Source organism: Brachionichthys hirsutus, chromosome 3, assembly GCF_040956055.1.
Source record: "Brachionichthys hirsutus isolate HB-005 chromosome 3, CSIRO-AGI_Bhir_v1, whole genome shotgun sequence".
Classification (NCBI taxonomy): Eukaryota; Metazoa; Chordata; class Actinopteri; order Lophiiformes; family Brachionichthyidae; genus Brachionichthys; species Brachionichthys hirsutus.
In genome coordinates this window covers 2,131,670-2,145,692 of record NC_090899.1, presented here as the reverse complement: position 1 = coordinate 2,145,692, position 14,023 = coordinate 2,131,670, and the positions used below count along the sequence as shown (strand labels likewise).

Genomic DNA, 14,023 nt, shown 5'->3' with positions numbered 1-14,023 from the left:
TTTATTTTGTATGTTACTATGTAAGTTGGGTGTTTTCATTCAAGATGTAATAAGGGTTTGGCATAAATAAGTGTTTCACTTCCGCCAATACCTTTTCAGTCATTATGTTGATTTTCTTTTTTTTTTTTAATTCCTTGTTCTCATTTAAGATACTGACTGAAATAAAATTACTACTACTATTACTACTGTACTGTATAACCAAAACACACACAGTCTCGACAAGGGGTGTGAATTAATAAATTTTCTAAGAAAATAAAAGACTATTATATAGTGCTGAGGCTGACTTATCGAGGGTTCCCTCACAGGAAGTCAAGCCTTTCCGTTTTCCTCAACCTTTTGTGAATTGCTTTTTGAACAATAAAAAATGTAGATCTAAAGATTTCGGTTTCCTTTGCAGCAACTCGATGTGTGGTATTGTTATACTGATTTGTATTTTTTATTGTAGTGACGGGTTATGAAAGTTTATATTTATGCTATTATAGAGGCAAGATTCTCTTGTTCTTGTCAGATGATCTTGTAAAAGGGAAGTCGAGCTTAAATAGAATATAGCGACAATACAATGAGCTAGCATGAAGCAAGACTCAATGCAAACTTCCTTAACCTATTCCTTTAATCGGTTACGATGTGAGACGTTGAACCTCACACCTTCCAGGCTCAGGGTTCCCCGACAATGACTAAATGAGAATATTTGAATCATGACTCACACGCAAGAGCCGGAAATAACATTTCACAGCTGTCTTTACATCGAAAGTTGACATTATGTCAAAAGACCGGCAAACAAAGTGCAATCTTTCTCTTTGACTGAATGGAGCTGACGGACATCGGATTTTCTCACAGCTAGTTGGTGTTTGTTGCTTTGGACACAAAAAAATTATAAAATGCAAGATGTTAAACTACAAAAAAACAAAAACAAAGAAACATGATATTAATCCTGCTAAGGAGAGCTGCACCTCAGCGCTGTTTGTGTCTTTGTTTGATTTCGGTCTGATGCAGTCCAGGTAAATAACATCAACCATAACAAACAAGCTCCAAGGGAACAGAGACTTTAATAGAATCAAATTAAAGAAATGTTTCAGTCGTGTCAGAACATTGTGGGTTCAAGAAGCAGACGGCAAGATAATTAGTCATGAACCCTCGCCTGCACTGATGCTCGCCATGACGGATCCTTTGTGGCATCAAAAAGTAAAACCCATGTAAAAGAATTACTTTGCGTGTTTTCTCAGTCGAAAACGACACTTTCACAGTCGAGTATGGAAATACGACGGCAAACAGAACGCTGCATAGATCTCCACAGTGACTTCTGAATCAGGCCGCACGGATCGACGCTTGCAGTGGTTTACGAACAAAAATCCTTGCGCAAGTAAAAAAAAAAAATCAACATTATCAGACATCTTGATAAGGAACACGCTTGCTGGTGCTACAGGACGAGCTAGCAAAGGACATAACATGAAGCTGTGGACAATGACAAGCATGCAGCAAATGAATAACTGTCCTCCTGCGCTGTGTGTGGCCCAAACTGTCCCACCGGGGCAGTGGGGTAGCGCTAGAGCGTCCTGGTGTCAAATCCACCGGAGGACCGGGATGTTCTGCCTGCGTCTGTGTGGCGTCCCCTCATTGTTCTAAAACACGCACGCCACATGTCTTTGGTGACTTTAAACTGTCTGTGCATGTGAATCTGTGTCTCGCTCTCCGCGTGTTGGCCTTTGGAAGAACCGCCGACCTGTCCACGGTTTGGCCCCGCCTCTCACCCAACGATCAACTGGGATGGCCTCCAGCGTCAGATCACTAATCAGCCTGTTTGTTGGAGTTCTCGGAGTCGCCGGCGGCTTCCTGGTCAACGCTACACGCCATCCACTGCTTGACGTAGTTCGAGTTTGAGTTGCTGTATTCAACCATGCTTGAGACGCCGGGGCTGCTGCACTCTCCGAACCCGCTGTCGATGGTGTCCAAGTCCACGTGGGGGTAGCCGTCCTCTGACTGCTCGTTGGACTCAAATGACTCAAGCGACACCATCTCGGGTTCGACGAGCTGGACATGCAACTGAAAGTTTATATTTTCCTCTGCTGAGTCATCAGATATCTGGTTGTCATGACGTGGCGATGCTCCACTTTGTCTCTCCGGCCTGGACGGCTGAGGTTCGCACTCGGCTCGTCCTCCGTCGTCGTCTCCTGAAGACCCAAAGCTTTGTCCATCTTGGTAACTTCTGAAGGTGTTATCAGAGCTCTGCAACTCAACCTCCGCCTCAAACTCTTCTTCCCCAGACAGCGTCACAGTTTGGATGGAGATGTGGCCGCTGGAGTGACCGGTGCCCGACGAGCCGCCGCCGCCGTCCTGGAAGAACAGCAGCGAGTTGCTGTGAGGCTGCGGCATACGCTGATGATGAGCGCAGGGATTCAACTCGTGCTCCCTGTAGCTCTGCTTCTCGATGCTCCACTGGGGGACGTCGTACTGCTCCACACTTTTCACCTGGAGGTAGTCGTCCTCGTTGAATGCGGACTTCACCCACTCCTGCAGCGGAGGAAGCACAAAGCATGGTCTGAGTTGTTTTTAAGAGCTGTGATTTATTTCCCGAGGAGTAAAAGAAAAAAAGCCCAATGGCATCTGGCATGATAACAAAAGTTTAAAAAAAGGTCTGCACCCCTTGAAGGACAAAGTATTCAGGATGTAATCTAATTATAACAATTAATATTTCGCATTTAGTCCAGTTCAGATTATTTAATATCATGAAGGGAAGTGAGAAAATTCACATACTGAAAATAGCGCCCTCTGGTGACTAGTGTTTGTAACTTCGCAGAAAGAAAGGGTTTGATTGATTTTCGCGCAGGTTTAATTTATCTCCTGAAGCAATTTATATTTATCCTTAAATCACGACGTCACAGCATAAAAAATGTGTTATATTGTGAAACATCATCCAAGCCAGCAGCTCCCAAAGCTTTATTCTTTTTTTATGGCTATGGTTATTAATCATTTTTTTTAAATAGTATATTAGCAGAAAAATAGAAAAGGTGATTGAAAATAAATACAATGAAAATAATGAAAATGTTTTTCATTTGTGGTGAGAACAAATGAAAAACGTGTGCAAATACGTATTTATCACATGCTGTATGTGTCAGGGGTATTTTCCAGTTTGGTGGGAGAGATGGGGCTGTTATATACAAATATCTACCCACAGCATGTGCAGGCAGATCAAAGACAAAAGCCTCTTGAAGCCCCTGCACCTTCACCGTCATTCATACCGAAAAGCCCTCACATGTGACGTAAGGGGACTGCCCCACCGAACGCCCCAGATGCGCTGAACAATCCCTTCCGGGACGACACCTGTTGGCTCAACTCGAAAACTACACCCAAAACCCAATGAGCCGTTTTCGCTTACCTTGACGTTCCCTCCGGGCATGTAGAAGAACGCATCTGGTTTGGGGATGTACGTCATCAGCTGGATCTTCTTCTGCACACACCTGAAACTAATATAAAGTTTCTCTCAGAGAATGAAAGGAAATATAGACAATACGATGTTTGTTACCTCCGCGGCGTTGGTTTCTCTGTCTTGATGAAAATTTCAGGAAATGTTGGGAATGTTACCAGAAACAGATTATAAAATTTTTGGTGATCCAGAAAAGATCCTGGATTCTGGATCACATTTTGTTAACATTGCAGTCAATGGAGCTTCAACATTTGTTCCTCAAACTCTTGATTATTGATTATTGACCGATATTTATGGTATTTGACACGGTCATGTAGGGTGGGGATTTCTAACCTACCACCGAATTTCATCTGGATCAGATACAGATTGAGGCCAGGATTTTCTTTCCTCCCCCCCCCCCCCCAATTTTAACATTAAAAACTCCATTTATGGATTCAAAAATCAGCTAAAAAATATACATCTACTCTGCGTCTCTTTTATTTTTATTGGTTGGTGTATAAAGATACCAAGAACAATTTAGAACCCACAGGAAATCATGCTAAAAGTGGTCTAAACCTGCGTTGATGTGAATGGAGGAGATTTTAGAGTCGGTATAAAATGCCCTATTATTGAATCGTTACAGCTCGCTCAGACGCCACCGATAAACAGTGGAAGCGGCGACTTCATTTTCTGTTTTGAATGTAGCTTGTTTCTTGTAAGCGTGCGTCCTGAATACGAGCGTTGTTCTCATGATGCTCAGCGTGACTTCTTATATCCGTCAGCCATTTCAGGGCGTCGCTGCGCATCGGGCACAGCAGTGGTTTCTCCATACGTGGGAGGCGATACCAGGAAGGAGCAGTGAGAACCTTGACTCATCATCATTTACTGGAAGACAGTGTTGCTGACCTTTTGACTGCATCTTCATTCACTTTGTCAGTTTTTTTTAAATACATTTTATTTTTGATTTATTTTTTATTATATTGTGAGGTAATGGAACCTGCAGGTTCAGTCCAAGCGTATTAGTTTCTGCAATAATTCTAGCGGTAATTCTTATGGGTTTAGAATTTCCAGTTTAAATACGGATACACTTTTAAGAACGAGGTTGAATCCTCATTGCTGTACTTACGGTTTTCGTAAACAGCGTAGGAGCACCAGGAAACCGACGACAGAGAGGACGGACGTGGAGACGTACAACAAACGCCAATTGTTTTCTGTGAAAGAGATTCAGCTTTCAAAAGATGCACAAAAACACCAAAATAGCACCGATGACTTGCCAATAAAAAGTTCATCACAACCTCTTTTACCTTTAATGCCAGCTTTTCCTTCGCTCGTCCATTCTGCCGCGGCGCTCCACTCGCTCCACGGACCCTCATAGAGACCCCCGGGACAGAATCTGGCCCTAACCGCCACAGTATAGTTGATATTTGGTTGCAGTTTCTTCTTGTCCAACAGAAATCGCTTTTGCTCCAATGAAAGGGAGTAAACCGGCTCCTGTCAGGAGGGAAGACCAGGGAGTCGTCAGCGTAGAGGTCAGTTTACAGCAACAGCCTCGCAGACCCGTGTCACTGTTGTAGCTCCCTTTACCTCGGATGAGCCTTTGCTGCGTCTTATGAGCACCGTGTACGTGAGGCAGCTCTTCTGTTCCTCGTGGTTCCAGGTGACGTTGTAGAAACCCTCGCTGTTTCTCACTTTAACATCGAAGGGAGGCACAACTTTCACTGTGGAAATCCCAAAGGAAGCAGGTTATATTATGCGAAACGTGTTCACGCCACAAGCGGCAGTTGAGCAATTCTTTTGAGCTTTCGTCTTCATCCCGAGAGGGTGAACAGATGCCGAGACATCAAATTGCACATTGTTGTCAGTTGAACTTACCCACATTGCTCAGGGCCCATTCGGACGCCTCGCCGCTAACCCTCGTTCGCTTGTCACCTCTTCGGCCGGATGTCGCGGTACAGCTGGTTCCAATTGATGCAACGTCGAAAAACATTTCTGGAGTCATCTGGCACCAAGATTGAGGCGGTTCGATTTCACATTCGCCGAGAACATCAAGTTCTCCATCACTAGAAGATAAAAAACAAGTTGATTGATTTCGAGGAAAAGTCAAGAAAATGTAACCACATTGATAAAAAAAAAAAAGAGGACACAAAAGCGTGACCTAGTGTATACTATTTGACTATCAGCTAATTAAATTAAAAACTAGAAAAGCACTCGGAGAGCACAGACCTCCACCAAGCAGCTCATTCCCCTCATAATTGGATTTAGACCATCCACATGGTAATTATTTTCCCCTGACCTCATTCTGGATCAGATCTGGATGAATTTCGGTGGTGAGATAGAGGTCTCCACCCTACATGATTGTGTCAAATTCCATAAACATCAGCCAATAATCAACCGAGAGATTGAGGAACAAATGTTGAAGTTCCATGGACTGCAATTTTAAAGAAAATTTAAAACTGATCCAAAATCCAGGATCTCTTCTGGATCATCGCCAAAATTAAATGAAGTTTGATGCCGGTGATGACATAAGCCCCGCCTCGGCGGAGGTAATTACTGTTTTCACAATGCACACAAGCCTTACCTGCAGTTAACTTGAAGGAAGACAGGATATTTGGGTGCAGAGTCCGAACAGGAACAGTTCAGAGATTCCTCATAATCGGTAGAGCAGATAACGTCGCATGAAAACGTGACTGCGAAAGAAAAGTGCAACAAATGCTGAATTCAACACTGATGCTCCGCAGAATTCTAACCGTCTGCAAAAGAAATGGCTGAAAAAGATAATCAATCACGATTCACTCCTTATCCATACCAGAAGAAGACGATCGGAAAAAGCCGACTCACCTCCAGGGAGAAAGAAAGCGAGATCCAACAGCAGCAATAAGTACACAGGCGGAAGAGCCATGAGGACAACCCGCCCGCATCCAGCAGCTGAAACGACAGACACGGACCAGATTCGTTTATTTGGTGACAAAAGAGAAAAAAACACGCTTTCATTTAGCAGCTGAGGGTAAATCCCACATTGGCTTAAACACCTACATTTATCAAATTTACATTTACTTTATGAGTCAGAATAAATAAAATGATGGAATTAATAACAATTCATCTCTCGTACCGACTTCAAAAGGAAACCTTAAAGCAGCGGCTTCTGTTCTCATTTTCAATATGATTGTGAAATCGATAATTTAATGTAATTTCTTTTTTACCTTTTTAAGATTTCAATTCGGCCACTGGATCGGGCAGAAAGCTGTCATCGAAGGCGCTGGTGTCTTTATGAGAAGTGGAACAACGTTCTGGCGAGTCATAGCGAAGACGCCGTCATCATCGCAGGAGTGATGAAGAGGATGTGGTTTCAGGGCCCACTGAGCGGCGTCTGAGAGGTGCCTTCCACACAGCCGAGTATGAATATGCAACAGTCGACCGGATGACAACACATCAACAGGAAACTGCAATTATCTTCACAATGCTTTGGTCATATTTACGGTAGGCGAACATAAAGTGGAATAGAAACCCTAACAATAAGATCTGTGCAGATTTTCAACCGTGGCATTGAAAGAAACTTTTCATTACCACTAGATGTCGCTGTAAACGAGGTTTAACTTGGACTTCCCGCACTGTGTAATTATTTATTATTTCAAAGCACTTTTGTTAACACCATCACGGAGTAGACTGCGTCTGAACTTACCTTTATAGTAACATGCATTAATTCCTCTTGATTCTGTGTTGAAAATTAAGGTTGCTTTGTCTTTTTGCTGTTTTGAGGAGCTTTTGATGCAGCTTTATACTCATTATATAGATATTTAATATATTGGAGTTTTCTTTAGCCCTAATTATAATGTTACTAACATTCCACATTAGACCACATCTTACTTCTCTTTGTTGTCCCTTGGTAAAAGTGGCACATTTTGTGCAAGTTTGCAAATGCAGAATGAAATCGTTGTGATAAGCGAGATGACGCGCTACTACGACTAAACATTTAGCTGTGTGGTAGATTTCGTACCTGCTGCTGTGGGATTCTGCAATCGTCTTTTCAATGAAGACAGTCTCAACAGCTCTTTCACCACAGGGCTGATGACATCGCTGGTCTACAAGTCCTTACAGTGTTTCTAAGAGCTGAGAGTGATGAACGCTAAAAAGGACTTTAAAAAAGAAGCTGAAATACATCAAGTTATCTCTGAAAGCATCTATATCTGAGCTGTATCGCTCAACACACGGCTGCCCTGTTTAACATTTAACTCATTTGTTTTGAGTGTCAGTATGACCAGTTCTGTGACTGGCATTTAAAATAGTTAAATCTAGATGAACACAGGGGGAACACTGTAGAACACTATTCATGCACAGGGGAACTCCGCATCCTCGCCATTGTTTCATTTTCACCTTGTGATCAGACCGTATAAATAAATTGTGACTTGGTTTCTACGTTTCTCTCTCCTGTCAACGAGCCACAGGAGGCCAAAAAAAGTTCATTTTACTCCAATTTTAAATCCTCTTGTCCAGCGCGTAATTTACACTATCCAGTGATCTTAATGAAGTTTATCTTCGTCAACACGATTCATGATACTTTTAATGACGTTTATACTTTTACAGAATAACTTTACATTTGTAACCTAAACATTATGGAATTTCTGTAATTTCCGATCCGTCATGTTTTCTAACATTATAGCTTAAATTAACAATTTTAAAACCACTTTTGCACGTCATACGAGAGCATTAATACAGGGTTTACAGTTTGAGATAAATAATGTGAGCTAACGTTCTAAATACCGCTAACTGGGCAATGCAAATGACATCTAAGGAGATGCTTGCACCCTGACCAACATGTCAGTTTTTGAATCGGTTTCTCTGCAACACTTGAAAGTGAAAGGCTCCTCAGCCTTCCTGCTGACATTCATTGCTTTTGACAATGACTCCTTTAAGTAAAAATGTTTTTTTTTGCAGACACCGTAAGCCAAAAAACACCAACATGTAGTACAATACAATCACGCTAATGCAACAATTTTTCAAGCCCGTCATACTTTAAGAGAGGAGATGTAAAACAATAATTCTGAGGCTACATTAGACATGCTGTGAAATTTGACACAGGAAACTCATAAAATATAATTTCTCCACAGTATCATATCATATATTATATGTAGTACCAGTAGTCAGGCCTCTTAAATCATGAGAGTACTTACAGTTTGGAGCCGCACACACAGGAAGCAGCGTTCTTCTGTCTGAAGCTTTTTGTTGCTCAGACTGGGAAGCTGATGGAGGAACTGATCCTGTACGGAGGGTGTAGTTACGAGTTCATCTTTTTTCTGTTTAACACCGAATATTTGTGTAAAGAAACTCGTCCTAAAGGCACTTTTACTCTTATTTCTGCATCATCTCAGCTCTGTGACCTGTGGCACATTTCCTCCCTCCAAATAAATATTTTAATCTCCGGGATCTGGATTATGATCCAGATCGAGATCCAATTACGCGCAGTAGAGGAACATCATAAGTCCTCAATGCCTGACTATTTTTACCTCCACAAAGGAGGCTAGATTTTTTGCTGATGTTCATTTCTCTTCCAGCAGAGCAAAAACTTCCATTTCCATTAAAAAAAACCAAAAAAACCCCCAATAAAACATGGGCGATGACGAGTTCTTTGTATAGCGCTGCTACCGTCTGACCTTTAAGAAGACTTCTGCATGCATGTAGCTGCAGGCGGATGCACAGCCCTCCTCCAATTGAAGTGACATATCGTCAGTGTTATGTTGTGTGTCTCTACCTACAGTTGGTAAAAAGAAATTTAATGAAACAAATCTCTGTCAGCTATATAAAGGATTGAGTGATGTTAAATAACAACGAGTATCTTTCCTCTTTGACCTAGGAATCTGAACGTCTTTATTTGTTTTTGAAAGCTTTCAGGGTTTTTTTGGATTTCTTCAAGAATGACCAGAAAATCTGAATCTTGAGCTCCTTCAAACTCCTAGATTTCAGGATGTTTTATGTAAATAGTGTAATAGTGCAAACATGCTCAAAGAATGAAATGATCCTGCTTCTGTTCATGAGAGGCTGCACTGAAGCAGATTATCCCCCACTCACCGCTAGAGGGCAGTATAGATGGTTTATTTTATTTTTTTAAAGCAGTCGTCGGCCTGGTGTGTGTTGTGTTATTTAGTTTTGTGTATTTATGAGCCCGACATGAAACTTCCTTTACTTCAAGTCACACGTATTATCGTTTATTTATCTAAACTTAAGCCAGGATTATTCTTTCACTTTGGTACCTTCATAATAAAATATACAGAATGTGTTAAAATTAAAAGATGAACAAAACCAAATAAAAAGCAAGGACTACTTTTTAAAATGACTTCACTCTATATAATTCTATAAATGTAGTGGGATATTATTCTAGTGGATTTCTACAGCATTCAGCTCCTCCTACTTGTACTACTTGGACAGAATAAGACGCACAGACAGCAACACATGCGTTTGTGACCCTTTGTCATTTTTTGCCATCTCTCAGAGGGCATTCTTGGGTGGGGGGGGTTGTTCTATAGTAGAGGTGTCTGAAACAGCTCTCCTTGGGTTGAGAAGAGGGTTATCCCTCTCAGACTCTCGTCGAGTTGCTCCGTCAAGTGACCCGCACGCTGAAGAAAAGTGGTTGAGGTGTCTTAACTGTGAGGTTGGCGAGGGCGGAGGTGTGGTCACATGCTCAGAGGCGGTGTGTGTGTGTGTGTGCGTGCTGCAGCCTTGCAGCTGTGCGTGTGCTTGTCCATGTCTGAGTGAATAAGAGGAGGAAGGGGCAGCGAGGGGAGAGGGGCGATTCAGGTTCAGAAGTGTTGAAGCATAAAATTTCTCTCTCTCTTTCTCTGTCTGTGTCCCCCCCCCCTTCGTTTGCCAGGCCAGACGCAAAGCAACAGCAATTTGTGCGATTTCACAGCTCGCCGGATCCCTAAAACTCTTGACAGCCTTGTGCTGAGGTTGGGAGGGGTGGAAAAGGATGGGAGGGAGAGATGGAATGAGGATGAATGTAGACAGACGGATCGGAGGATGTAAGAGAGACGGGAAGCTGACGGCCGATGAGGTGGAGGAGATGTTTCAGAGACCAGAAAGGGTCTCAAAGCAGACAGGAATCCACCTCATCTTTATTTGGATGACTACTAAAAAGAAAAACGTGTAGGAATGATTGATCTCTACGTTTTAATAAAGGATTAGAGCATTTAGAGCAATGGTAGGGAAACAGCCCAATTTATATATTCATTCAAATGTTAAAATCAAACTTTGGGGATTTTAGAGACATGTTAAACATTAAATCACGTCGATAAATGAGCCTCTGGTGTTTTCAGCTTGATGAAAGACGAAGACAAATGAGCTGGTGAAAAGGCGATCCCTGAGAAACAGACCGGGGAAACTGGAAGCCCGGATAATTTGACTAAATTGCCGGTTTGCTTTTACTTACCGTAATTGTCGTTGCTATCCAAATAACTCGTCTCCTTGAGGAAACACGAGGCTTTAGCCCACCAAAGGAGGCACTGATACAAAAAATAATTACCCAAACATCTAATCTCACTTTTGGATTATTCTCTGATCTGTGTGGGTCTTTGCTGATTGAAAGTAATCTTGGATTTTGCCCCCTAGAGTGATTTAATCCACTCATTGTTCATCGTGCTCTTCTAATCCTTAAGTAGAACCCAAATTGGGTGGTCATTACGTTGACCAAGACTTTTTCTATAACCCCAACCTCAATGGACAACCACAAACCTCAGAGGGCCTCTTATCAATCGCTGCATAAAGTGTTTGTTTCCTGTTTTTATTGAGACGTGAGATTTAAAATCGCTGGATCAGCATCTTTACCGGTGCCATCTTGACCTTAGTTTCCTTTTTGAAAACACACCAGAACCAAACGGCACCGGACTATTGAGAGTGACGGGCTCATTTCCATGCTAAGGGCATTCAGAAATCAGCCCATGCCTCGTGTCAAAGGGCCGATGCCATGAGTTAGCCCCCACAGGACCAGAGACAAGACAGAGGGATGAAGAAGAAGAAGAAGAAAGAAAGCTAGATGCACTGCAGAGAAGATGAGATACCACAGACACCAATTCAAAGAGCGGCTGAGTGATAAGGAATGTCACCTGAGTGCTTTGTTTTGGTTGTGGGGTCAAGAGAGAGTTCGGGGAGGGGGGGTATTTGAGTGTGAGTGGAGGTGTTTGGTGGGTGTGTGAAGGGGGATCAGGACATCTGCGCAGGCTTTGAAGAGGTCAGCCACGGGACAGGAACCATTCTTAATCCCCCCAGCTGGGTCTGCAAGATAGGATTTGGACCTCTGCTGGTCCTCTACTACCCCCCCCCCCCCCCCCCCACCCACAACAGTAGCTAATCGAGCTCCAGTTCTCTGATCGCGGCACTTCCATGTGAAGCCCCGCGCGCTTTCACAAAGTCTTTAGTCTGAACGGGAAATCCCTTTACTGTCTGCCGAACTAGCATGAAAGATACCCGTTTGGGGATTACCAAAAGGGCTAACACATGTAGCATGTAGCACGAGATAGATCAGACCGTGTCTGTTTGGCTAATGTTGCGTTCCAACGTCAGATCAGTCCATTTCTACAGAGGGTTTAGCGGCTAGCATGTCATAGCTAGCTTTTCTTCAAGAGCCGATTCACCCAGTATATCCTAAACTGGGTGAATCGCCATTAATCTGGGACCCTCCCCCTATTAAATGGCATCACCCTACAGACCTGAGGGGGGGGGGGGGGGGGGGGGTCAAGTGAAGGTTCTCGCCCCGATCAGCCAACTGGAAAACTCACCGTTTCAGAGGTCACAGTTAAGCCGCACTATTGGGCGACTGGTCAGACAAATCAAATTAGCATTCCGTTGGCGATCCCCTCCTGAACCGCCACCCATGAAGACTCAGAGGTGGCTGCACGTTTAATCGCAGGCAGATTAGGTTCATCAGTGAGTCTGAATTGTCTGTCTCTGTCACCAGGACACTCCCCGTCCACGCCAGACAGAAATGTCCCCCGTTGTTCAGATCTGCCTGCCTTCTGTGACTGTTGCGCTAAATAAAACTAATTGTCGACCCGAAGCTGGGGCTCCGAGGTTGTTACTGAACGGACCAATATATTGTTTTGTTTGTTATCTTCCTGCTTACTAGAGACACAGTCTCAAATGTCTATTCAAATTGCACGTAAGCACCAGTTCATCGGCCATTGGTGATATCCCTTTTATCCCCTTGCATTGCGTTGACCTTGCATACTTGCAGCATTTGGTATAAGCAATGATTTATCTACCAAATAAATGTGTTGGCCCCATTGGAATGTGTTTAAGCTGAGGGTCACTTACTGGGTCAAAAGTGGCAGCTCATAAATTGAAACCAAGCATGACTAGAAAGGACGAGCAAAGAAGCAGTGATTTTGAGGGAAAGGGCTTCAAGATGAAAAATTAGATGTGTTAAAAAAAAAAAAAGTATAAACAATCTAGAGAAGAATATGGTGCAATTTTGAAATGCATAAAACCAAGACACATAAGGCGGCATCATTGGACACCTTACCTTGAGTGTGATCCAGCGGGAAGATGGCGCATCAGTCATTTTGACAGCGTAAGGTTAGAGGGCTCATTTAGGAAGTGAAGGCCGGCGTCCCTCTCGCTGAAGTGAGATCATGAAGCTTTACTTGCAGCTCACCTGCCTGGAAAATCTCCTCACCTGTCTCACAAGTATTGCTGAGGCTAGTATGTGTGACATTAGGTGTCACTCAGTTGAATAATAAGTGGCTGTCATCTCTGAGCAAACGATGCAAAGTAGTGTTTGTGGAACTTTGTTCGAGGCTCAAATCCCTTATTTCAAAACCGGTTTCTGAATCAAACATGAAGAGCAACGGTCCAGTGTTTCATCCTTTCATCCAGTTGGGGATTGCGTAGGAGGAGGCCAGGCTACGGCTAACATTTGTGTTAAATGCAGTCTGAATGGGGTTGAGTTTCATCTGAATGTTGCATAAAATCTGGCCCAGGTCCGAATATCTCCATCTTCAAAGGTTTACTAAATACTTTGCTTTGTTGTACACAAAACACAAAACCACGCCTTAGTTGTAACAATCGGTTAAAATAAGGAGTGCAACTCGAACAATTAAAAAGGTCAGTGGGATCAATACAAGACGCGGCGTTTCTTTAAGTTTGCATTTTTAATTTTGCATGCGTTGCACATGACAATTTCTTCTGCACGCGTCCCTCCATCCACCAATGAGCCAGTTTTCCAAGGTAAGCACAAAAGTGCACGAGGTATGATGACTATAGGCCGACAAGAATGTTTTTGTACCTCTTTGTGTGTACTTCTCGTCAAATATACTGCATGTCCATTTAATCTCTTTGTATTTTACAGGGATGACTCATCAACTACTGGACTGACTCACTTTTAATGATGCCATGTTTATGCTTCAACCTGTTATCATAATGAGCTTGTTATCATGGTGACATTTTCAAAGAGCGCTCTTTGCCTGACTTGAAACAAAATGCGTCACCCAGACCCTCATAGAGAGACACACGAGTCAATCGCTCCAACTGCAACTTTATCAAGTGGCAAAAGGACAAGCTGAAAAGGGCAGCGCAATAACGGCCACGTCTGCACAGCGAAACCTCGACTACCAAACAAGTCGTAAACAAAACAAAAAA

General features: G+C 43.0%; 1 protein-coding gene across 1 annotated transcript; it reads right to left on the bottom strand.

Annotated features, from left to right (window-relative positions):
• Window positions 1–931: 931 nt before the first annotated feature.
• On the bottom strand, window positions 932–6,299 carry LOC137917747 (interleukin-21 receptor-like). The gene is made up of 8 exons (XM_068760473.1): window positions 6,239–6,299; window positions 5,979–6,087; window positions 5,273–5,460; window positions 4,985–5,118; window positions 4,705–4,891; window positions 4,527–4,611; window positions 3,374–3,461; window positions 932–2,508 (listed from the first exon to the last, which is right to left on the bottom strand). Exons 1-8 carry the CDS (start codon window positions 6,297–6,299, stop codon window positions 1,786–1,788), a joined length of 1,575 nt encoding a protein of 524 aa, XP_068616574.1. The 3' UTR covers window positions 932–1,785.
• Window positions 6,300–14,023: the final 7,724 nt, after the last annotated feature.

Excerpts from the sequence above, each read along its gene's own strand:
- LOC137917747 (XM_068760473.1), bottom strand. The coding sequence starts at position 6,299 with ATGGCTCTTCCGCCTGTGTACTTATTGCTGCTGTTGGATCTCGCTTTC. Across the intron at positions 5,461-5,978 it reads TTCCTTCAAGTTAACTGCAG|TGATGGAGAACTTGATGTTC; the intron begins GTAAGGCTTGTG and ends TTTATCTTCTAG. Across the intron at positions 4,892-4,984 it reads GCAGCAAAGGCTCATCCGAG|GAGCCGGTTTACTCCCTTTC; the intron begins GTAAAGGGAGCT and ends CCCTCCTGACAG.